This window comes from Acipenser ruthenus, chromosome 2, assembly GCF_902713425.1.
Source record: "Acipenser ruthenus chromosome 2, fAciRut3.2 maternal haplotype, whole genome shotgun sequence".
NCBI classification, from domain to species: Eukaryota; Metazoa; Chordata; class Actinopteri; order Acipenseriformes; family Acipenseridae; genus Acipenser; species Acipenser ruthenus.
In genome coordinates, this window is record NC_081190.1 from 58483475 (window position 1) to 58511160 (window position 27686).

Consider the following 27686-nt stretch of genomic DNA (forward strand, 5'->3'; position numbering starts at 1 on the left):
AAATGAAATTCAAGCCCTGCTATTAGAACAAGACCAGATTCTTATACCTGTAATAGAGAAGTATCAGATGGAATTGTGAAAATCCAGACATTCAAAAGGGATACTATCGACTACAGAGATGACAAGGTTTATCCCTGGCTGCAACAGAAACAGAGTGTTTCTATATATAAAAGACCTAAAACTGTTTGATTTGTGAACCGTTCTTTTACAACTTCTGGATCCAGTACAGAGGAAGCTGACACGGACTGTGATTTTTTAGGTTGGGACCTCGGCAGCCAATCAGGGAGAAGATATCCACTACACAGAAGAAAACACGGAGAGGTAAGTGAGGTTCTGTCAGTGCAAGAACACTCAAGTTACTACAAGGGAAAGGGGTGCGAAAGAACCAAATCATCTTTAGTCTCACAAGTCGGTACTTTGACAAATCAGATGAAAGTTTACTCAACAAGGGGTTATCATATGTCCCAGTCAGTAATGTAAGCCCTTTCATTATTATTTATTTGAAATGTTCAAATTTTTTAGAAATCTGAGACTCAAATGTTATTATAAAACCAGTGATGGTAATAATTCAGTGGGGAACTAGTATTAATATCAATTTTTCAAGATCCAAATTCAAAGTTTCTAGTAAATTTGATCTGAGACGTTAACTGATCTGAGAGCTATGAGGAATGAATTACCATGAATAACCCGAATCTCCCTACGAAATAAAACCCACGTTGATTTAAATGCACCGTGTGTGTAACACCTATCAAAGTTACCAAATGGTTCAACTTGTATTGGCACATTGCAATAACGTAAAATGTCTAAAGCGTATTGTTCAACAACGTCTTGCACATCTGACAGTTGTAAATTAGATATTTCTGTGCACCAAGTTTTTATTTTTTATTTCAGTATGATCTCTAGAACACGTTTCACAGACAAAGCAACAAAGCACAAAAGTCAACAACAGTTTGCCGTTACTATATATTACAGGTTTACTGCATAACTTTACTCCATGAACTGTGTGATTTTACTGTGCTGTTGCATACAGGAGTATGTTTGCATTCAGCAGCTGCGTGACGTGTTTAGTGCGTGGGCCACCAGTAATTTAGGGAGTTGAGAGCTGCGACAGAGTTCATCAAACGTGTTCTTGTTCTTGAATACCTGTTATTAAATACAACAGTTACGTTCAATACCGGATTGTGTCTTTTATTTAAAGAACTGCACACATTGGAGGGATGTATTAAAATGGGCGGATGTACGATTCCGAACCCTACTCAAAAAGTAGGTATTCGGGCCGAATCCGAAACCGAACCCTGGATTCGGTGCATCCTTAATTTTAAAGGTGTAGTCACACATTTCAAACATAGTGTAACCAATTCAAATTACTGTCCGACAATTTTTTCTTTACATACCAACACAACCGATTTTTAAGCCCTTACACCGCATACTGATTTTCACAGCGCCTCCACAGTTGTCAGCCTCAAGACAGACAGTCTTGTTTGTCATTATAAACATATGATTGTTTGTACAGTCCACTGACTAACACCCCCCCTCGGTCCGCCTCCCGCACTGTCACCCCACCTCCCCCTGTCATGTTTAAAAACATGTGTTCTGTTGCGTCTCCACTTAAAAACAGTATTGTCAGTGTATTCGCTGGTTCCAGGTGTGTATGGTCAACAAAAGTATTTAGACAAACACAATTATATGCGGTATCTAGAAAACAGTCCATAGAGGCACTGACAATCAGCAAGGCAAATGTATTTGGACATGAATATCTTCTGTAAAAATTACATTTTCAGCAGAAAGACATTTTAAAAGCAAAATCTTTTATCCCTCCCAGGGATGAAAATTGAAAGTGCAGAATTGTCACACAATAACTTTTATTAAGTGACCACATTAAGCCAGGCAATCTAAGGTTATATATACACTATTTACTGTAACAATAAAATTAGAACACCCCTCAGCAAAATGGGCCTTCAATTTCTACAAGTGATGTGTAATAGGGTTATTTAATTCAACAGACTTGTTTTATGCTAATGTCTCTGTAATTGCCAACAAAACATTCCTAGGTTTGATCTCCTCTTTCCAGGTATGTATTGCTAATTACCAGTTTTACATAGGCTTAAGGGTTTAATTACAATACTTTCTGTTATGTGTGTGTCCATAAAACCTTAAAAACTGAAATAGACATGTTTTGTACAAATGTGTCATGATTAATTCTCAGGAACCTACCGGTAATTGATATTCAAGTTGAGTTTCTTAAAAACTAGGGATAACTGTTCAGGAATTCAAAAGATAAGGGTGTTTTTATATAAGTTGGTTAAGCACAATAATATACATCAATCTTTCTGAGTCTAGTAATTATTTAATCTGTTGTTACCGGTGCAAGCCGTTTATAAATTGTTTACCACACATCCAAATAAACTATACTACGCTATATATATATATATATATATATATATATATATATATATATATATATATATATATATATATATATATATATATATATACTGAGATACAATGTGTGTGTATATATATACAGTGGACAGCAGACTTCAGTGATAAACACAGATATTAAATAAAGTGCGTGTTTAGAAAATTAAAATGGCATGTTGTATTGCACTTTAAGACCCATCAACTAAAAACACTTGTTTACTTTTAAAAATAATAACCATTTCTCTGTGAATGAAATATAACACTAATATTGTCATTGTCATCTGTAATTTTCATTACTGGTATTTACCCATTCAATAACCCCCCACTCCCCCAGTATAATCATGTCTACCAAGTTTAGTGAGACATTTAGTTTTTGCAGTCTTCTCTTTTGTCTAATGCATGTGGACTAGTAGATGGATTTTGAAGGTGATTGATAGCCCCAGGAGAAAGGTCCGGTCATTATCAATATATAGTAGCACAGTACATTTCTGTAAATATAGTAGCAGATACAGTGTAAAATCAGAGTAAATCTCTTTCAGTTGCTGCGACTACAGTGATATCAGATGGATAAGACTAAATAATGGTGTTTTGGGTATAAGGTAGGACAGACAATATATTTCTGACACTTGGATTGGACAGCATCAGGATGGCTACAAGAGGTATTGTCAGCCCATCCATCATTACTAGATTCTGTGCTCAGTCTATTTACAGTTTTGACCTTTCGTTCCATATTTCTAGGCAAAGATTTTGTAGTGAAACAGTGTAGGGACATAGGCATCGCTGTAGTCGGCTCAGGAGAAATCAAGAGAGGAAAATACATTCCTGCAACTGCAACAAGGATATGCGCAATTAACTATCCCTCGCTAATCAATTTATCAACACCAGCTAGGTGCTGCACCACTTTTTACCATTGGTTCCATTATGGTGTTACACTGATGATGTTTAGAAACATTTGTTAAGACTTTAATAAATAGGATTGGATTTCCTTACCATCTTACTTCGAATTTAAGACACAGCCCAAATTTCACTCATAAGAAAACAATGTATGGAGACAGTTTGCAGCCGTCTGCTGTCACACAGAGCATTATAGTTATGCTCTGCTTCTTATTTCCAGTTGTGATTACTTGCACATGTTTTTCTCACATTTTGTGAACTGTGGTATTGCTACGCCTGTTTAAGAATGCAGCAGTTCGAGGCTACAGAACCCTTCAACTGCCAGTCAGTCACTTTGCTGTTTGTGTACTCGGGCAGTCACATCTTTTGTTGCCGATTTTAATACATGCATCACTATACTGTACTCGAATTTAAGATGCAGGCCATTTTTGAGAAGAAAAAATTGGTTTAAAAAGTGTGTCTTAAATTTGAAGGAATACGGTATGTGCCAGTGCACTGTTTTTGATTTTGCTCCCATTCTACCGTTTGAAATGTGGTATTCAAATAACACCTCTGCAGCACTCACTTAGGCCCTGAGCTAAGATCTAAGATCAACTTAGCACAACCAGGATTTGACCATCATACTCCTGATCGAGTGATTCACCATGCAGTATTGCCTTTATTGGACGAACTGGTCATTGGATGTTCTTGTCTATGTTTCTTTTAGTGCTATTGAATCCTTTTTGGGAGCAGAGTGTGCCTCTTTCCTACAACAATGTTTAAATCTATTCAGTTAGCATCATTTACTATGCTTCTGTAAACATGTCTAGATAAATTATAGATACAGGTTTTTATAGACACTGTTTTCCACCTATAAATGATCTAGTGTAAACATGCATTCCCTCCCTTCCTAGCAGATCAAAATATATTCTTTATAGTCCAAAGTTTAAAATTGAATGCATACAATACTAAGGGGGTGATGTAAGGATATGCGCAAAATCATGTTTAGCAGCCGTAAAGTCTGATTTTACCTGCCTCTAAAAATGCTGCATATGTAAAGAATGGTGTTCACCTGGTGTTCTGCACCCGCTGTCAAATTTACACTTTGCCATCATTAATCCATTCTAATTATACTGAAATACATTCAAATGAAGAAAAGAGCATGGGATTGGGTGGGATCTGGTAACTAAGAGCTGTATGAAAGCACACACCTGCAGAGACTTGTTATTGGTTTCAGGATGGCTGCTGTGGTAAACTTCTTGATGCAGCGACACTTGGCTCTTGTTGAGGAGAGGCAAGACGAAGAAGACCCTGCATATTCAATCCTAGGGTCACTTTGTCTGGGATGCCGGAGGATGCAGTGCTAAAGCATTATCGTTTCACTCTGCTGGTCATCCTAGACCTAATAGCTGAATTGAGGGATGAGCTAGATCCCAGCATCATTCTAGGGACCGCTATCCCTGCACATGTGAAAGTGCTGTGTTCTCTGCACTACTTAGCCTCTGGTTCCTTTTAGACCACAGTTGGAATGTCTGGAGGGATACCCCAATCCACCTTTTCCAGAGTGCTAGGCATATTTCTGCATGTCATGCTAAAAAGGGCAGGCCAATACATATAATTGCCTAAGGATACTAGCATAACTGATGTTGGCTGAGGCTTTTCCAAACAACTCAGTTTCATGCTGAGTGACCTCAGCCGTAAGGACTCTCAGCTCCTTCTCAGAAAACTTTTCTTTTCTTTTCCGTGCACCAAGAGTACATTGCTGCCCTTCCTCTGACATTTTTTTTGGTTTGTATTTTCGTGCTCCACAAATGTCATACAGACTACTGTAGTCCTAACTCTGCAAGTGCAGTCACTAAATAGGCTGATGCGCTCATTGAGACCTTTATTATCATAATTGCGGATCATTATTTGTGTGTGTTGAGTAATTTGCATTGCTCTTAAGCTTACATAGGGCACAGTGCAAAATAATTGCCTGGCTGCAATGCAATTTGAATTTTGCATCTGAACCTATTTGCACTGTGCCTATACTTGCATCACCCCCTAAATGTTCACTCACCTACAGTACATTATAATCTAGTATGAGCTTGACTGCACGATTGATGACTTTTCTAATACTTATTTTTAATGTTTTAAAATGCATTGCTTTTCCACTCATCCACTTAGGGCTGCAAGAAGGGTACATTTTAACCTTCGAAGGTTCGAACCTTGGATGGTACTCATTTGCATAATTTACTGGTGACGTCACCATAGCTACTTGTTTATATTTGATTGAAAATCCTATTATTTTACAGGTAATCCATATAAATGGAATACAACATTCACATGTAGTTTATAAATACGTTATATAGAACAGTAATCATGTTTTTATAATTTCAATAAAAAAGAAAAATACACATTGTTTATTTACACGTAATTGATGCTGCTTGCGATATATACAGCAAGCTTGCATTGCAGCAGCACCAACTGCAGCGGACTTAGGAAAAATAAAGCTTTATTTAAGTCACCGTTCCAAGCAGGTTATCAGTCACATTTTACTACTACTAAAAATATTAATAATAATATAAACTTATGCTTGTCAAGTGACCCTGGAGATTGGTTGTGCCTCCATTATACATCAACAGTCGCTTGCAAATTTTGCATTCAACTTTTTTTTTTTGAGATCGTCTGGGGATTTAACAAAAATCCCAAACAGCAGAGGGGTTTCGAGACATTTCTTTCAATACAGCTTACGCTATACAACGCTTTGCTGTCGAGATGGTGAATGAAGAAATTAAAGGTTTACCTCTGGATAACACGAGCTGAAGGGGGGAGGGGAGGACGGTGCTCAGTTTAAAATCATTAGTTATCATATATTTTGTATGTTTCAAACATATTCTACCATAGCACTTCTCTTACACTGTCTTGCACACTAGGTATTCAGTACATATTTTACTGAAGCACTACAACCACTATAGGTACCCCCGTGCCAGTGCTTTGGATTCTATACCCTTCTCCATACACAGCAGCGGCGCCATATAGAGTTGCTACATATAATGTTTTGTTAGAGGATTTTAGTACAACAACTTTTGTTTACATAATATGCATTATACAAATCCAAAGATCCAATGTTTGCATGTAAGTGACATTTAATGTGTGATTTATAGTATTCACACATTGTCAATGGTTTCTGTAACAGAATACAAAAACAAAATGTGTGAATGCCACCTGACAAACCTTCAAAGGTTTAAAACTACCTTCGAATTCCTGGCTAGCGAACGAACCTTCCACTGGACCTGAACAACTTCTGTACGAAGGCTTTACAAAGCAAATTCCTTTGTGCATTAGAGACAAAGACCAAGAATACACAAAGACAAACAAGCATAATAGACACATTGTAATCAGTGTTTTGATTGTGTTAACAGACAACAGTAAATAGCACAGGTTAATTTATATTGGTATATATTTAATTTGTTGAGTATTAACAATGTTACTTACACATACTATAAATAATGGACCAGAACATGTTGCTGACAATTTGTATGCATTTATGTCTAATCAATCTAAGACAACAGGAACTACTGAAGAAAATTCACAAATGAATTGTCTTCAATGCAGTTTACCTTCTCAGTAGAAGCAAATTATAATTGGCCCCATATACAGGTGCACTCCACTTATAACGGATTCCAAGGGACAATGGAAATCAGTACTTTATAAACGAAGTACATAGTAAACACAATTCGAAATGCTGTATGTAACTGTGAACATAAGTACCTTAAATATAAACAATACAAGAAAGCTTAACTGCCAAAGAACGGGAGTTTATTATTTATACAAAACGCGCCCCTGTGGGGCGTACAATGTAATAAGTAGTTGAGAAAGAATGAATCTTGGTTATAAATCTCCCTCCCGACCTGTGAGGGTGCTGTGTAAAGGGAACAGTGTGCCCCAGACTGGATGGTCTGACAATTCATTCCAGAGAAAGGTGGAAGTCGGCCATCTAGAAAGGGGACCACGGTACACAAAGTCATCGCCCCAGACGGGAAGCGGTGCGGCAATCGCGGATTGGAGGAAAAGCGATTGCGCTCGCTAACCAAGGGGACGTGGCTGACGGTACAAAAGGGGATGTGGCCGAGTGAACTGCTCCTTTGTTATGGTTGCGAGAGAACCACTGAAGCAGTGTAATAAAAGAACCGTGAGTGTTTAATGTTTGTTTGTTTTGTCGTTTCTACTAGTTTGTTCTTGTTATACGGCTAACACGTACCGGGAGCTGTCGCTTAAGGCCAGCACCAACCCGGACAGCACTGCACTACTGTTCACTAATAAATTGTATTTTCACCACTCTGGACTTGTGATCTTGTTTGTGTTGTGTGTGTGTGTTTATGCTGTGTTTATTAATTTGGGACTGTAACCCGTGGTTTAAAATGTGCAATACACATTATTGTGTACTGCTGTGTATTGCCTGGTCTTATAATTTGAGGTCGCCAACACGACCTGGATTACAATTAAAATACATAAAGAATTGTTTGGACCGTGATTTGTCATCTGTTTACGCATTCCATCACCTCTACACATGTGCACTGCAAACCACTTTGTGACAGTAGTACCATTTTACAAATTTATATTTTCACTAAATGTAATTACAATTGTATGTGTTATACTGTACAACGGCTGTGCCAACAAAATCACAGAATAAAATTAAACAGCAACTGTTTTAAATGTCTGGGTAAATGTGTAGTTTATTTTCTTTTCTTCAAGCCTATTGTATTTACATTTGCCATACAGTAATTTCAGTAAATGACAATTGCTAGGGTGACCACCTTTTCAAAATACAAAAATTGGATACCTGCCATTTTTTATGCTGGGGTATATTTACATATTTCTTGTAATCTTTTTTTCACTGTTTCCCCTGAAGAGTGTGTGTGTGTGTGGGGGGGGGGGGGGGGGGGGTGATTAGTTGTAGTGATTGTGAGAGTAAAATGATTAGAAATGGATCCAGCATAAAATATTTGTGAGCTAGTTTTTCCTTTAAAAACGTGTAGCTTTTATTGTTGTGGACTATTTGGCTGTCACTGTAGTTGCTGTTCTGTCTCGATGGCAGCGCACTGTGTTTGTTCATTTTTAAAAAGGAAAGAACAGAAATGCAGCACTCTGACTGAAACCCTTCACAGCATGTTGAGTCGTTATCGGCATGAGATGAGATGCCATGTGGTTCAGTTGTGCATACCATGTGAAAGGTTTCTGGGGGCACGCCTGGATATACTGTATACATATTTTTTTATTGTTTTCACTGGCGAGCGAGTGTAAGGCATTGCAAAATAATGTGGCAGTGGCAGTGCTATGATGTGCTATAAACAGTTATGCTATGGTTTGACTGTAAGATTGCACTGTCTACGAATTTGGACAAATGCCATCCCAGAGGCATTAAGCCGGGGACCGGGACTTGATCTTTACATTTCGGGACTGTCCCGCCCAATTAGGGAGTGGTGGTCACCCTAACAATTGCCCATGTGAATGAGACTGGTGGTTTTAGTGCCACTTCCACTGTCGACTAATGGCTTAATGCACAGCTTATACTTCAGAAGGCTATGCATACGATATCCATTTGCTTAAAAAGCTTTTATTGAGTTATATGGATAGTGTAGCTAAAAGGCTGATTTGAGGGTAGATGGTTATACCTTTAACAACAAGTTGGGCAACTCATCATCTAAATGGAGGGGACTTTGTTAAGAAAAATGCCATTAAGCACAACATAGCAAATGTGCACTACATTATGTTATTTGTGATGACCAGGGATCCTAGTTTTCCACAATAAAAAAAAATGAAATTCTCCGATAAAAAAGAGAAAAATCTGTGTTATTCCGCGAGTAAAATAAAAGGGTTAAAATGAGTTTTCCCTGCCACATTATAAGAAACACAAACATTACTACTGGGTAACAGTGAACACAGGAAGTATTTATTGTTGTTCTTGTTACACCTGTTGTGTCTCTTTATGTTGTATTTTAGTTTATAACTTTAATTATTCTTGAACTGTAAGCTTGTATTACAGTGTAACATGTGTAAGTCGCTTTGGATAAATGTGTCTGCTAAATAAATAAATAAAACAAAAATAAAAATAAAACAAAAACTTCTAAGCAAGTTACATACTTTTTTTTGTTTTTACTTTAAATATTACAAATAGTTCCCTGTGTTGTAAAATAAAAATATTCATGTTAGTTCAAGCTGTTTCAGCCTCGTCTTGTTTACATTTCCTTTCATACAATTTATGTTTAGCGCTTCCCATATGTTCTACAATGGTGTGCCTGCGAGTGTAATCTACAGCCTTCCTGCATGAAGTACAAAACAGCACATTACCATCAAAGTGAAATTCGTCCTTGCCAAGCTCGTTGACCTGATCTTTAGGGATTATTTTTTATTGTTTTCGGCATCTTTGAACAGCTCTGAATACTGAAGTAAACTGAACTTGAATACCGGAAGCAGTTTTATTAGATAGGTATGTTTACATAAATTTAAAGCAAAGTTGCCTGTGTTAATGACAGATGCAACCTGGAATAAAGCCCACGAAGTTGCCTTGTCCCTGGTGCAATGGGCAGTGAGCATTTCTGGAGGGGACAAGTTGGCTCGCTCATCGGCAGTCCTGACTGTGTCTGTTATCCATTTGGACAGCCTCTGCATAGACAGGACTTGACCATGGGACATTGCTCCGTAGCACACAAAAAATTGTTCGGACTGCCTCAACATAATACGGTAGGGCCTGCACTAGACAGAGCGCATGGAGCTGCTGCTATCTGTCAGACTGGAAAGGAGATGGGTCCCCGTCTCCTGTTATGGAGAACCAAAGGGGACAGTGGGTCGATTCCTGGGAGGAAAAAAGATCTATCCCTGTTCTCCCGAATCTCTCCCAAATGAGGCTCACCACCTTGGGGTGAAGTCTCCACTGAGGCGCTGGGAACTCCCCTTGAGAGTAGGTCCGCCGGCCAGTTTGTCACCCCAGGCAGATGTACGGCCAGTAGTGAGAGGAGTGCCCAGAGCAAAAGCTTGCAGGCCACGCGATGGAGACTGAGAGACCTGAGGCCGCCCTGGTGGTTTATGTACGCCACCACTGTTGTGTTGTCCGTCCGGCCAAGCACATGTCTCCCTCGAACCTCCTGCAAAATTGTCTGCAAGGCCTGGTAAACTGCCTGCAGCTCCAAAATATGTATGTGGAGACCCTGCCAAGGGGGGTTCCACATCCTCTGCACCCACCTGCCATTCCACACAGCACCCCAGCCCAGGCTGGATGCGTCCGTGGTGACAACTTCCCTTCTGGTGACACTGCCCAGTGCTATGCCGAGGTATAGCTGGACAGGTTGTTTCCACCAAGAGATTGCCTTTAGACAGTGGCGAGACACTCTCAATAGGAGGTCGTGGTTCAACATGGGCTGAAAAACCCTGCTGTTGAACGAGGCCTGCAGAGGGCGTATGCGCAGGAGGCCCAAAGAAAGGGTCTGAGAAGCTGCTGCCATCAAACCCAAGAGTTTCTGGAACGGCACTACCATGAGCGCTCTGTTGAGCTGAAATAGCTCTAAACCCACAGCTATTCTGAAAGCCGCAGGCCAGTTCTGAACACCACCTCTGACAGAAGTCGCAGCCAGCTGTGCCAGTCTTTAAGGATGCTGGGGCCTAGGGCGCCAGTGTGTCACTGGTTTGTGCACTGGAGGTGGTCGCTTAGATTACCGCACATGCGTCATCCTGCTGCCAATCTGCGCTCATAGCCCCCTGGGACCTCAAGGGGACAGGCAGGGAAGGTGGCACTGAATGTTCACACAGTAACTCTGCGAGCACCGTTCCTTGGTAGGAAACTGCTGCCCAGAGTTTCTCCATCGGCTTGGAATGGCGACTTCTTCTTCCTCGGAGGAGGAGAAGACAAGGCAGAGGAGGATGAGGAAGACCATGAAGACAGCTTTCTGCCTGGGCTACTCTCCCGGGGTTGCCAGGGGTGGTCGCAAAGTAGTTGCGACAGTGACGAAAACCAAGTCCTCCTGGGCTAGGACGGGGCTACTAAGAGCACCCTGGCCCGGCCCCGCCTGATCTTTTCCAGGCACATCGGTAGCACTGCTAGCAGTGGGAAGGCGTACAGTAGAGCCCTCTTTCGTCTGGCAAAGTGGCGATTATATTGCTTGCGTTCAAGCGGATTCCCAGGTAGGTGACAACCTGGGATGGCACTAGCTGGCTTTTTGGTATGTTTACCATAAGACTGAGCTTGACTAAATGCTGGATAACTAGATCCGTGTGAGCTTCTGCCTGTGTTGGAGAGTTGCCGCAAATTAGCCAGTCATCCAGATAATTTAACAGTCTGATTGCCTTGAGTCTCAGAGGGGTGATCAATGCTGCGAGGCCTCTGCCCAGTGCCTGTCCATTAAATTTGGATAGCTGCAGGAGGTGGTCTGTCACTAGGCGCAGCTCTTCCAGTGTGTGCTGGGAGGGCCTGTGGTTCACCAACAGCACTTGCAGCAGTGTAGCCTGGTACACCACAAGGGTGCAGGTAATGCTACCCATGCGTGTGGAGAGGGTCTCTGCCGAATAATCCTTCTTAAGCATGGTCTAAGTGAGCTTGCACTGCTTATTTGGGCAGGACACGTCCTTAGCCAGGACTACCAAATGTGGAGCCTGAACTAAAGCGGTGATGGATGGCTCAACTGGGGGGAAGTGGTCAAAACCGAACTGAGTGTCCTGTTGATATGCAGTGCCTTTTAAACCTGTTTTACTGTGAAAAAAAAATACTTTTAAACAGCGCATCTAAAATAAATTGTACCTGACGCATCTGAGACGCGCTAAATAAATGGACCGCAAAGGGTTAATGTAATATATTCTAATTTTATATCATTTTAATAGCTGTGCTAAATAAACATCTGTTTAATGTATTTAACATCATACTTGCCAACATATGGAAACTGTTCAGCGGGACGCTCATCTCCGGGGGTGGGATGGGGTCATACGCATCATACATATGGGAGGAGTCATACGCAAAAAGCACTCATTATCATATAATAGACATATCCCCCAACTCAACACGACACGCCCATCATGACAGTAAAAATAGACATAATGAAGCGTTCTTACCTTTGTATAAGTTAGTGATCCACAGATGTGTCAGCCTCACGAAGAGCACAGCGTGTGGTTTTCACTAACTCTACTGTGTAATGATTTTTTTTCTATGGGTAAATATCGGGACTTTCTTCCTATGCATCGGGACGCGGGACATTTGCTAGGAAATCAGGACTGTCCCAACCATATATTATTATTATTTATTTCTTAGCAGATGCCCTTATTCAGGGTGACTTATATTTGTTACAATTGTTACAAGATATCACATAAAGGGACTGTTGGCATGTATGTAACATGCATTTATGTGTTTTCTTTTAACCCTTCTTTTTTTTAAACCCTCAAAGTTGAAGATCTTCAAAACAAGAAATTCTAAATTATCTAAAATTCTAAAAATCCTAAAATCTGATTTCTGCTATTATTTCTTCAGTACAAATCAACTCAGATACCCCTGAAATAAGAGCAAATATTTGCCAAGATAATGCAAAATATTTTGTATAAATACAATTTTTTAAAAAATTATGAGGGTAATTTATAAAATGTTATTACCCTTATAATGGGAATTATTTGCCTAAAATGAGAAATCAGAGCTTACCAACAGTAGTGAGCCTATTTCCATTAAAGTTACTGATTCAAGTGATTTAATGATATACCTGTAGAAGGAATGCTTAATTAAAAAGAAGAGAAAATAATTTGACTTTGTGTGCTTTGTGGGAATTAGAGAACTGCAGTGCAGTGGTCTTAATTACCTTTATTCTGATGTAAATCTGCACCTGGAGATCTTAGAAAAGTTGGGTCAGTGCCTGGTCTAATTTATCTAGGAAGCTTTGACAAAGAACATTATTTTCAAATTTTAAAAATAAAGTCCATAATGATGAGTGTTATTTGGTCAGCAATTTCCTTTAATTCTACTTTTTAGCTTCAAATGAACAACACATCAAAATGTACTACTTCCTAATGATCATCTCAGAATTGTACAAAATCATGTAATTTCATGCAGTACTGCTGAGAAATGTGTTTTATTTTACACATTTTCAAAAAGCATTTCTCCATCTACCTAATACCATGACCATCCACCCCCCTTTCACTTTGAATTTGTATAACTCCTATGTAAAATAGGTTTGTTGTTAACAGTAGCTATTATACATTAGCTATGTTTGACAGTTTGAGTTCTTTCCAAGAATAGCTTTTCCAAAAATATATTTTCTGCCTGATGGAAAAGCATTGCAAGATTAAAGCTGAACACCAACAGTGCATTTTGTTAATTAAAATCTAGTAGGATCTAGTCTTTTTAGATGTGATGTACCACCATTACTGATTATGACCCCTGCAAGTGCGATTAGGCTAAAAGTGCTTTAAAATCTTTTGTACAGTTACCGGTTAGCATCCAGCCTACCCTGTTACATGTATTTATTGAAAAGCTAAAAGCAGGGTTTTTTTATATAATGATCAACACAAATATGTTGGAAGACTTCAGTAACCAGGTGTGGAAAGGTGGGGCAGCAGTGTGGAGTAGTGGTTAGGGCTCTGGACCCCAGTTGGGGTCACTGCTGTTGTACCCTTGAGCAAGGTACTTTACCTAGATTGCTCCAGTAAAAACCCAACTGTATAAATGGGTAATTGTATGTAAAAATAATGTGATATCTGTATAATGTATAATGGATTATCTTCTAACAATTGTAAGTCACGCTGGATAAGGGTGTCTGCTAAGAAATAAGTAATAATAATAATAATATTCACTGACACGGGAGACAGAAGATTGTATTTGTAAACACCGCACAGTGGCCAGTTTTATTTCTTTCTGATTTATTTTAGCCCGCAGAGAGCACTGTTGTCTGTGGCCTGTATACCGGCAACGGTAATCAGGACCACAGGTTACCAACACAGGTATATGCAGGTACACTCACAGGTGCTCAAAAATAATAATGAAAACCAAAGGCGAAATGAAAACGGAAAATAAAACACAGTAATAAAACTACAAAACAAAAGTGCTGCTTACACAGTGCCCCACTGCCGCTATGCCAGTCAGCTCAGGTCTCTGTCCTTTGCTTCACTGTGCACTATACACTAGGGTGGCCAAGGCTCCCCTATCACTACACACGTCCCCTCAGGTACATATATTTTTCCTCAGCCGTGCTTGCCTGATTTTATTCTCTCGCTCCTACCACTGGCGTTCCTGCCTGGTGCTTGTGTACGCTCACCTCCTCAGCTAGCATCACTAGGTTTCCCCAGTCATGGCCACCAGAATTCACAACCAAGTGCAGTTCTTATGGGCCAAGCAAGGCCCGCCTCTCAACGACTCAGAGAGAGGGGAAAGCCAACAAACCTTCCTCCCAACCTCTCCGTGTCATTGCCATGATTGACAGGCGGATCTTACGAGGCTGCTGCCCCCTTCCTGCAGAACCACGCATGCGCCAGATAGTCAGCACAGATCTCCCCTGTTACACCAGGCAATGTTGGAAACCCAAGGTTCATTTTAAGAACAAAGCAGTTTATACATCTAGCTTTTATGAGTAAATCTTTCAAGCTGAGGTAAATGGTTTCAGTAAATATTAGACCAGGTCTATATTGATATTTGTACATGTATGGCAATTTTTAAGAGTAAGTTATACACAAGTAATTTTGCTATTACTTGTATTTGGGGAAATTAAATGTCAAATAAATGCACTGAATCAGCTCCTAGAGATGAGTAAAATGATTAAAAAAATTCTAAAATGATACAAAAAATAATGTTTAATAAACTTTAAAGCACTGTGTGGTCACTTCCTGGATGAAAATCAGTGCCAAAATTGGATTCTATAAATGGATTAGCCCCGCTACCTTCTGTTGACGTCATCGTATGGTTATCTGGATGAGAACTGGTTTCCTTGTACGAGAATGATTAGGAGTACAAGTACAGGGTTCTCTGCACACCCCAAGTAAATATGGTAGATCGGACAGAATGTCAACAGAGTTACTGCAGTGTTTGGAACATATATTTATCCAATTGATTTTTTGGACAAATCAAATAATTTTTTTTTTGGCTACAGTTTAGACCAGGGGTCTGCAGCCTTTGGTCGAATTTCACCGTCGCCCTGATGAGATTATCAACATTAATAACCCGCCTCCGCTCAGCTTCTGCCGGCAGACTTGACAAAAACACCCTTAACACAGTGCTTGGTAGATGAGGCTGCTAGAGTACATGCTAATAAATACAATTAGTGCATACTCAAAAAAAAATGCCATCGATACAGGGATAATTGTATCGTCAAGAAAAATATCGCGGTTCATCATGTGAATCAATGAATCGGCACAGCCCTATGTACAACTATGTATTCTCGGTCAATATATATGTGGCAATTTAGTATGAGAAAAATGCTTGCAATTCTGTCCACGAGCGCCACCAGAAATCTTTCACACCGACATCCCACCTCATGCCGATAACGACTCTGCATCAACATGCTTTAAAGTTTTTCAGCCAATCAGAGGGTTCCATTTTTGTTCTTTCCTGAGTTTCTCAGTACCTATACTGTCAAATTAGAAAACTGCAATCAAATTGCATCACCGTTTCCCTTTCTAAAAATGAATAAACACAGTGCACTGCATCGAGACAGAACAGCAACTACACTGACAGCAGCCAAATAGTCCACAACAATAAAATAAATTAAAACTATTTGAAATACAGACTTAAACTAGGGGAAAAACTAATCATTAGTCACACACTCACTACAACTAATGTAACCATTGCTCATCCACTAAGCATGGTGTATAATAGACTTAATAGACTTATAGTACGTTCTTGAGAAAACAGTAAATGTATAATTACGCAGGCTACAGTGTTAATATAATTGTTAAAACTGCATTTCAGTCAGCTCATGTATTCAATGACCCCGAAAGTGCACATAACAACTTAATTTAAAAAGCACCGGTGGACACCGGCTCTCCGTTGAACCGCCCTTTGCAAAAGCGGGAGGCGCATCAGTAAGGATTGCTCAGTGTAGTGGTGAGTGTGATTTCTGGCTACTTTGCTAGCAAAGCCTACACCGGTGCTTTCTAAATTAAGTTATTTTGTGCACTTTTGCGGTCATATTGACTACATGGGCTAACTGAAATGTCGTTTTTACATTGATATAAGCACACATATTTGCATTTGTTTGCAAATCTGATTTGCCTTCTCCACAGCTAGTCGCCGATAAATTATTTTAATTTCTTCTGTGCTTAGATTTTTTAGACATTGAAAGCAAAGTACCATACCTGGTTTAAAACAAAATCCTGATTCGTAGGATACAGACATTTGCTCAAAAAGTTACATTGTGGTGTTGCAGGGTGCGAGATGTAGATGCTTTTTACTGCGATTTCACTTCCCTGTAACAGCCATCGGTCTGGATACTTTTAACATATTGGACTTGAGAGCTGTGGTAAATAGTATATGTTGCTGAGCCAGAGACGGAAGCTCCAGGATTCACCTGAAAAGTGATGAACTTAAAAGCTATTTTATCATGTATACTTGCATGCCTTTGGTATGTCATAGAATAAAGCAAAGAAGCTGTGAAAAAAGATGAATTATTGCTTATTCTACAAAGATATTCTAAAATGGCCTGGACACATTTGTTGGTACCCCTTAGAAAAGATAATAAATAATTGGATTATAGTGATATTTCAAACTAATTAGTTTCTTTAATTAGTATCACACATGTCTCCAATCTTGTAATCAGTCATTCAGCCTATTTAAATGGAGAAAAGTAGTCACTGTGCTGTTTGGTATCATTGTGTGCACCACACTGAACATGGACCAGAGAAAGCAAAGGAGAGAGTTGTCTGAGGAGATCAGAAAGAAAATAATAGACAAGCATGGTAAAGGTAAAGGTTACAAGACCATCTCCAAGCAGCTTGATGTTCCTGTGACAACAGTTGCAAATATTATTAAGAAGTTTAAGCTCCACGGAACTGTAGCCAACCTCCCTGGGCGCGGCCATAAGAGGAAAATCGACCCCAGATTGAACAGAAGGATAGTGCGAATGGTAGAAAAAGAACCAAGGATAACTGCCAAAGAGATACAAGCTGAACTCCAAGGTGAAGGTACATCAGTTTCTGATCGCACCATCCGTCGCTTTTTGAGCGAAAGTGGGCTCCATGGAAGAAGAGCCAGGAGGACTCCACTTTTGAAAGAAAAACATAAAAAAGCCAGACTGGAATTTGCTAAAATGCATATTGACAAGCCACAATCCTTCTGGGAGAATGTCCTTTGGACAGATGAGTCAAAACTGGAGCTTTTTGGCAAGTCACATCAGCTCTATGTTCACAGATGAAAAAATGAAGCTTTCAAAGAAAAGAACACCATACCTACAGTGAAACATGGAGGAGGCTCGGTTATGTTTTGGGGCTGCTTTGCTGCGCCTGGCACAGGGTGCCTTGAATCTGTGCAGGGCACAATGAAATCTTAAGACTATCAAGGCATTCTGGAGCGAAACGTACTGCCCAGTGTCAGAAAGCTCTGTCTCAGTCACAGGTCATGGGTCCTCCAACAGGATAATGACCCAAAACACACAGCTAAAAGCACCCAAGAATGGATAAGAACAAAACATTGGACTATTCTGAAGTGGCCTTCTATGAGTCCTCATCTGAATCCTATCGAACATCTATGGAAAGAGCTGAAACTTGCAGTCTGGAGAAGGCACCCATCAAACCTGAGACAGCTGGAGCAGTTTGCTCAGGAAAAGTGGGCCAAACTACCTGTTAACAGGTGCAGAAGTCTCACTGAGAGCTACAGAAAACGTTTGATTGCAGTGATTGCCTCTAAAGGTTGTGCAACAAAATATTAGGTTAGCGGTCCCATCATTTTTGTCCATGCCATTTTCATTTGTTTTATTATTTACAATATTATGTTGAATAAAAAATCAAAAGCAAAGTCTGATTTCTATTAAATATGGAATAAACAATGGTGGATGCCAATTACTTTTGTCAGTTTCAAGTTATTTCAGAGAAAATTGTGCATTCTTCATTTTTTGTGGAGGGGTACCAACAAATTTGAGCACGTCTGTATGTATTTATTATTTATGCAGGAACTTAATCAATTGAGACAGTGGCCTCATTTGCAAGGGGGTTGTGGTAAGCAATTTAGGAGGATAGTGATTTCAAACTCCAAGCGAGTTTGAAATAACGTTCATAATGTTCTCGCCTTGTTACTTAGAAAATACAGTTTTAGAGGAGAAAACAAGCACAATTAAAAATGTATTGTTTTATTCATATTATAAGACTACTGCATACACAGAATTTCAGTAGTTCGGGACAAACACCAATCACAAAATGTTTTTGTACAAACATTTATTGAGGAGAATGCGGAGTATGCAATTTTACAGAGAAGTACAGGTAGTGGACAAAAAAACGGAAACACCAATGTAACGTCACTTAATAGGGCGTTGGGCCGTTATCGTATCCCGCTCTGTGGAGTTCTCAGCGGACCGTTTTTGATGAAACTGGCTGCTTGCGCCCCAGGTTGAAATTTGCAGTCAATTGATCTACAGTTGCTCGCCTGTTTTGCCTTGCACTTCGAATTAAAGCACGGATATCACGATCCTGGAGTATGTGCTTCCGTCCACTGTTGCCCTTTGCTGATAATGTCTTTCCCTCGGAGTTCCATGCCGACATCACCTTAGGTCACTGAAGCTCCTGCCAAATGCGCCCCAACAATCACCCCTCTTTTAAAGTCACTGAGGTCTCCTCTTGCAGCCATGCTAGCCATAATTATAGGCAACCAGGCCTGTCCAGCATTTTTATACGTGACCCTAAGCATGCTGGGATGTTATTTGCTTAATGAACGCATGAGCCACACCTGTGTGGAAGCCCTTGCTTTCAATATACTTGGTGTCCCTCATTTAACCAGGTGTATGTTATATATATATATATATATATATATATATATATATATATATATATATATATATATATATACACATTCATTTGGCATCAAACCACTTTTACTATGCAATTTGAAATGCCCAATTCAAGTGACATCTTACAATTGCAACCCAGTTATATATGAGGACTAAAGATCAATGTTTGACCTGCTGACAGACCAAACCCATGAAGCACAGATTGTGGATGTGACCAAGTTAAAGAATCTCTTCAGGTACCAAGCAAGTTGATAGTAGTAAAGCTTGCAACAAATACCCCACCTATTGGCATTCTGCATGTATGCATCTGATCCAGTTCTTGGCAGTGTGCAATACAGTAACAACAAAAGCTTGGATTTCATTTTTTTGGTTTGGAATATGAATGCCTTATCTTACTGTTCCTGCTGCTGAAATAATAGATCCCACAAATACAGATTTATGGAAAATCTGTTTTTTCAATGTGAAACATTGACTTGTATATGGATTCTGTGGAGTTCTCAATTCCTGCCTCTCATTGCTGTTTTTATCTCCCAAACAAAGATCTTGATCTGTGTATTGCCTGCAGCATGAACTAGAAATAATATAGTTCTATAGAACAAAAGGCCATTGTTGGCTGTCACATACAGCATCATTAGATGGTTTATATTTCTAGATGTTGCAGACACTGATGCTTCATCCCTTACCATTCTGGAACACTAATTAGAATGTGAACTGTATGCACATAGAATTACTGTATTCTGGTTCTGTATTTCACTTTGGTATTTTAGAGGCTAACCTCACATTTTGTGATGTCATTTTTTTTTTTTAATACAGTACTTTACCATGCATACTGTATTATGAGAAGCAGATCATTTTAAAGGCTCATTTTCTTGTTTTTGTGGTGGGATGGTGTTTGTAGTATACCAAAACATGTCCAATTACAATGTGTATAAACAAGTACAGTACTGCACCTGCAGTACCCAAAATCCATCAAGTAAAAACTACTCAGTTTGAGATGAGAAATAATGTCTTATCCCACAGGGCATTTAATCACCAAATTACTAGAAGAGGTTTTCTGAACAAAAAACAAAGCATCCCTGGGGCATATCAGGGAAATGTCATATCAGATTGAATGGTTTGTAAACATGAAGTAAAATGTATATGTAAAAAAAAAAAAAAAAAAAAAAAGCCCAACAGCCACTTAGAGCTATTTTTGGCTCATCAAGCATTCATGATAAAACATCATGCATGAGGCACTGCTACAGACGGCTGTGCAACCAGTTAGGCCAAATAACTGCTGACATTCCTGCCCAACACAATTTTCAGTTGACATTCCTATGTGCAGAAACACAAACCCCAGTTTGGGCACTTGCTGACCAAATGCCAGCCAGGTGTGTAAGTATTTGGGAAATTATAAATGTGTTATTACCTTAGGAGCATCACTATACAATTGGAAATGGTTTCCTTTGAAGAAGTTTCAATCAGTTCAGCAGTGAAAATCTATAAACATTACAGCTCACATTTTAGAGTTTCAGAACATTTAAATCCCAGTAACGATTATACTAGGAGCTTAATGTTTGTATTTTAAACCCTGAATCCAATCAGCTCAACAACTTTGAGATGTATTAATTTTTTAATAGCTTGACGATGACTTCCCTGCACATACACTGAAGGGAAACAAATCAAACAAGTGGCTTTCCAATATACTGAGTGAGCATGTTGTTTTCAGATAACCCAAGATACAGTACCTGGCTGACTCAATCATTTACATTATTTTGACAGTAAGTATCTGTGTAACAGTGCCTGATTTTGTATTTGGCTTGTACATTACTGCAATGCTATATGTCTGGGAAAGTGACATATCCTAAATCTATATTATTTGACATCAGGTGCTAAGCTTTGGCTCTTCTTTCTCTCAGAACCCACCTTCTACTATTTACATTTTGGTGCTCTGTAGAAGATAATGACACAACACTGATCATTGATCAAAGGCTAGAAAAGTCCAGGTTCAGTAGGATGGACAGCACCTTGGCATCTTTATTGTTGTATGACTGCCAGGGGGTATGATGGAAATTCTATTACAGGATGCAGTGACACCTCTCATATAACAATCATTTTAATAAGCAATAAGTAAGTGGTCTCGGTAGATTGAGTAGACGACATATTTACATGAACAGTGAATATTATCTGCCTCCTCTAAATTAATACTGAATGAAGTACAGAGCTTCTGTGCAGGGTGAATAGATCATTTTCCAATCATGTACTCTCCTGAGCCTCATAACAAGCCAGGGAAAAATGCAAGAATCTTCCACAACAATAAAAATATATAAAAAAATATATAATTATGAGAACACAAGCTGCTATGTTACACGTTACATTACACAGGGTTTAAAAGCGTCGCTTATAATTTAACACCAGACCCTAAACACACACAATAAATATACCGAAAAGGGTGGATTTCAGTTCAGTTTGAAAAATTCACACTTGTCATCATCATTATCTGTGACTGAACAGTGAAACGTACTGAGGTATTGATAGAAAAAAGCCTATTGGTTGAAATTGTTTATTGTGTCAAACAGTCTGGGCGCTTCGTCACACAAAGTGACACATCACCTGACTAATGTATCTCTAATATGATTCGCTTTAACCTTATAAAGGGGCCTAGGTGATATTGAAAGCTTGTAACTGCTTGGAAATTTAATGTGTAAGAGAAAAACCTGTGTAAAAAACAAGTAGCAATCCCTAAAAGGACTTAACCTTTCAAGCCTAGTGGACAGAGGCTGTATATGAGATATTTAGTTTGTAAACTGAAGTTTTCCTTTTCAGTGTCATGACGAACAGAACACCACTTCTTTAATGTGTAACAATTTAAATTGCAATGTTACTTACATTGTGGTATCAAAATCTATGTTTAAGCAATTCACTGCAAAAAAAGTTGCTTAGGTTTGGCAGAGAAAAATAGCCTTCACAGTCTTCTTGATTGATACGTGGCTTTTACCTCACCGTAGATGCTTTTATTGAAAAAAAAATGATTTAAAAAGTGTAAAATAAAATGCAATTGACTGAATTGATTCTGAAAGCAATTTTTTTCTCTCTTTCACAAAATTAAACTTTGACACTTGTGAATGCTGAACTGTTTCATGAATATCAAACCTTTTTTATCATTTAAATAAACTTCAAATACTTCATGCTTTGAAATACGTGCTATCATTTTTGACTAGGTAATTCCTGCAGTGCACATGGAGAAACTAATCTTATATTCCACATACACAGGATAGAGTGGAGGTGGCATACGTTCTTCTGTACGTCTATCAGATTTTAGAGTTGTGAGTATATCTAGACAACCACTTGTCCAATATGTCATGAAACTTGATAAGGTCATTCTTTTGTGATGAAACTTGAAAAGGACACACTTTAGCACAAGTTAACATAAGTGTTGGTGCTAAGATGGATAATTTGCTGGAATCAGCAGCAAGACATGAGAGTGCACAACAGAACTGTCTTATTGGACAGAATGACTTCATAGCTCTTAATAGGAGGGGATTTTTGTATTTGATTTTTTTTTTTAATTTAGGAGTCACCAATTGTTTTATCATTTTTTCTCCCAATTTGGAATAGCCAATTATTTTTAGGCTTAGCTCACCGCTACAACCCCCGCGCTGACTCGGGAGCGGCGAAGACAAACACAGGCTGTCCTCCGAAGTGTGTTCCTATCAGCCGACCGCTTCTTTTCACACTGCAGGCCCACCATGCAGCCACCTCCACGCAGCTCTGGGCAGCTTACATGCAAGCCCGCAGGCACCTGGCCAGACTACAGGGGTCACTGGTGCGCGGTGAGCCGAGGACACCCTGGCAGTGGAATAGCCTGGACTCGAACCGGTGATGTCCAGGCTATAGGGTGCATCCTGAACTCCATGCGGAACACCTTTACCGGATGACCACTCGAGAGCCCTCTAGGAGGGGAATTTGACTAGTTCCTACTTTTAAAAAAATCCTCAAGCCAAGTAAATCCATTTTTATGTGCCATTTTTATGCAAAACTGGCAAAATATTTTGTGCCATCGACATTTTCATGTCGTACCCACACAAACTTTTTTTTCCCATTCAGGGTTGTACAATCTTTTTATTTTCTTACTTGTTGAAGGATTTGTAGTAGTTTTGATGTCTTCTGGTTCTTCAGGCACGTCCAGTTCTGTTTCTTTTTCACTTGCAGCTGTATTTGAAGCAGCATTTTTGAAAAATGTCCTATTAATGTCTGCCGAGACATATCGGCTCACAACCATAGACATACGTTTATGCTTTCAATGAAAAACAAGAAATGAGCGCAGGCTGATCTAAATAGGCATGCACCCTCCAAGGTGGCAACTGTCTATGGGTGCATTAAGTAAGTAAGCCACTCAAAGTGAGAATTTTTTAGCTGCTTCTCACACGTTCTGCTGCCAGTCAAACTGACTCGAGGCTTCCGTCTCTGCCGGTCAACAAGCTTTTGAAACGGTCTCTGACCGGTATTTACCGGTTAATGGAAACTCTGTATGTGTATATATATTGTGACAGAGAAAAAGTGATTCTAGGTGATACATCTCCCTCCCGACCTGTGAGGGCGCTGTGTAAAGGAAACAGAGTACCCTGGACTGGATGGCCAGACAATTCATCCCCAGCTCTTTTTAACTACGGACCGAATGTTACCAAGTATTGAACCCTGGAGGGTGTACTGCAGCAAATTGAGACTGACTATCCCATTTTTCCTCCATAACCCAGCATGCCAATGCAGTTTTCTCTGTGGGTGCCCATCAAAAATTAGCAACTTGGCATGATTCGAACCATTGACGTGACTCAGTAGTGCTTTAACTAGGAGAGACACCAGGGACCCTTATTGTTTTGAAAGTGGAGATTTCAAAGTTTGTTTATCCAAGCTAATTGGGACCAGAGGGGGTTTGTAACATTACTTTGTCCATATAGTATCATTATTCCTGCAAAAGTGTTAACATGACACTAGAAAATATGAAAATACAGCCACTGTACTGAGAATACAACATATCATTGCACACACCATGACAGGTAACCAGTTCAGATAACAGAGGCGTAAGTAAATGGATCCGTGAATCAATTTTTTTTTACTATATATAGACTCCAAGGTTTATATATAAACTACCATGAATCTCCTTTTTGTTTATGTAAATAATAGCTTACCTTCTACAATACCGTAATTGTAATTTTTTCAAATATAGTCAATGCAATGACCTCACCAGGAAAGAACACAAATTTAAACATGTTACCAGATTGCAAGAAATATTGACTGCTTCCATGGTCCGTTAGTTTCCCAATATTATTTTAACATTTATTTATATTAAAATCTAACTTTTGTACAATGCATAACATAAAAGCCAACCTGTCCCTTAATATACAGTTAATGATCTGCTTGGAAAGTTACCATTACATATAATGTATTAGTAAGCATTCATATGTAATAGACCCAAATTATGACAGACAATATTCCAATTAATCTATTCATTATGCATGCACTATAAAGTGTATCATACTATATAGTATATTTAGCAAATGTAATTAAACTTTGTATAACTGTATATAGTCTCCCCAATTCCAGATTCACTCCTAATATTCATTCTAAACAAATGCAGTCTGAAGACCAGTTTATAAAAATTGGATTTCCTCTGCAAAGGAGCAAACGTGTGGTGGTTATGTAACAGGACAACCATATCACAATCTCCACACACTTCCTAATACACATTTAATCATCTTGGGAATTATGGAATGACAAACTGCTACTATCATGCTCAGCAATCTTCTCTGAGTGTTTAAAAAAGGAATTGAATTGTGTTGTGATTAAACCACACAACATAAGTGCATGCATAGAAGAAGGTAGCAAAAAAAAATGCCTGGACTATTTTCACAACATTTTTTATTATTTTTTTTATCAAATTACACAAATGGGTTGTGTGCATTATAACGGTACAAATTAATGAGCATATGTCATTTAACTAACGATAGGTTCCATTATGTAGGAAACTAGACATTTACATAGCAACACTTTAAAACATATATAACATGGGCTTCAAGTTGCATACAAAATTGCTCAAATTCATATTTTTTCTTCAGTGTGATTGACTGCTGTCGAGAATGAGACGTAAAACCGAGATCCGGCTATTGTGTTTGTGATACACAGTTCAGCCCGTAGTCTCTGTAAATCGCTTTGGATATACGCGTCTGCTAAATGACTAATAATAATAATAATAATAATAATAATAATAATAATAATAATAATAATAATAATAATAAGCACAAAGGAAAGCTAGACTCGGGTTAATTGTTCATTGACTTTTCTATAACCTTGTTTTCACTGATAATTGTAAATAATAGTTACTGTTAATATACTTGTAATGCAGTGATGCGTATTATTATTATTATTATTATTATTATTATTATTATTATTTGTAATCTTCAAATGTAAACAAAGAAAAACCTCGCGTATAAAATTGTTATTGTTTGAAACATTTCAAGAAGTTAAACGAGATCTATTACAAAATGCAAATAAGCTTATTCTTCAAAACATCACCAAACTAGGTTGCGGCAGCGGACTTGGAGGCAAATTCTGTATGCAATTATATATATATATATATATATATATATATATATATATATATATATATATATATATATACACACACACACACACACACACACACACACACACACACACACACATATATATATATGAAGCAGAACAAAAGAGCGATCAAAGGGATGGCAGACCTGTGAAACCTCAAGATACACACGCTCTCCATCAGCACTGATCTGTTTCATAAGTGTTTCGTGCACAGAATAACAAAACCAAACCCTAATATTCTCATTAGCAGCACTTAACTTTTAAAATTCTATTCCTTGATCATTAACGCTGACAGCAAAGCTACATAGGTTCATGAAAAACACTGCTTTGCTTTAGCTCTGACCTTCTATTTTACAAAATTTAATTTGTAGATATAACATAAAATAAAAAAAGCTCGTAAAAAAAAAAAAAAGTTCCTGTAAGCAAGGCATGCAGATCTCCATGTTACAAAAAGCATCCCGAAGAAAAACAGCAACAATAAAAATACTGCTCAGCGTGAACAATGACCATTTCCATGACTATAGCCATAACAAAATATATTACTTAGGCACATTAACTCTGTAAACACGTTGTGCACATAATACTGATGCTGTGTGTTTTCTTATAACTTTCACAGATTGTACAGCATATAACACAAAGTATTCACTATGGCTACACATTCAAAATAATGTACGCTGTTCTCAACTGTATCGCAGCGTATGGTATGGTAAGAAATAGTTACACTTACAGTCGACAAGCAGGCACAAGATAAATGTGTATTTACAATATATTTTATATTAACCTGGGTTGTACATTTCACCAGAAAACAATATCAATATTAAAATGTAACCTACCTTCAGAGCGTCGATGTCCAAGGATGTTGATCGGTCCATAGAGAAATACTTGGATTTTAAAGTGTAAGTAAGTTGTAAAATTTAGACTTGTAGTTTCCGATCTAAACTCAGCCCAGTCCTCCAACCCCTGGCGGCTTTTCTCAGTCTCATTCCCACAGATCACGCCTCCAATGGTTAAAAATAAAATAATAACTATAATAACAACGTCAATATTACTAATAATCTACTTCAATTTCCGTACTATTAAAGAGCGAGGGATTTCCCTGGCAAATAATTAATTTGACAACCTAATTACTATAAAAAGGAAAATCCCATCAATATGAGATCATGTCGATTTCTGCAGTGCTGGCGAGCTGCAAATTACTGCATCAGAAAACCTACTTCCTTGGGCATCTTCATGCGGCAAATTTCGGGAAAATTGTGTTCAATCTGAAGAGCAGAGGAGGCGATAAGAGCCCTTCTCCCTCCCAATGATTTATGTATTAGCAAATGCAATATCTGATCAGTTGGAGGTAAAGCCTGGGATCAATTTGCTTATAGCTGAGCAAAATCCCAGATGTGTATTATACCACCGTTTGCAGTGAAGTGGGTGATAGTTTACAATATATATCAATAAAGTCTGAATGGGCTATCTTTTCCAGGAAAGATTATGCTGAAAGAGTTGAGAATGTAAAGTGGATAATCTGGCAGTGGAGAGATACCCCCGTCTTGTTTTACTGTCCTTCACCACCAGGCTTTCGCTCCAGTCTTACTTCTCAGACAGCACTCAGCAATTTTTTCTCAACAGTCAAAAAGAAACATATCCTTCCTTGTCAATAATTCCCCCTGGGTCCTAAAGCCGAACAAGCTCCCAAAATACAGTTGGATTGCTCGGTGTGCACTGATGTGCTACATTTATTGTAGCCAAAAAACAAACAAATCATTACCTACAACTCCAGCAGTAACACAATTAATACACATAAAATAAAATATGAAATAATACAAAAAATCAGAAACCTACAGCAAGTACTGATGGGCTTAC

At 38.7% G+C, this 27686-nt stretch overlaps 1 protein-coding gene across 1 annotated transcript in view; it reads right to left on the reverse strand.

Moving 5' to 3' along the window:
• Positions 1 to 27378, reverse strand: part of LOC117408747 (zeta-sarcoglycan-like) — a 296683-nt gene extending 269305 nt beyond the window's left edge. The window contains exon 1 of the mRNA XM_058997772.1: positions 26666 to 27378. Coding sequence (XP_058853755.1) covers positions 26666 to 26704 — 39 coding nt within the window. The 5' untranslated portion in view covers positions 26705 to 27378. The remainder of the gene's footprint in view (positions 1 to 26665) is intronic.
• Between the last annotated feature and the right edge of the window lie 308 nt (positions 27379 to 27686).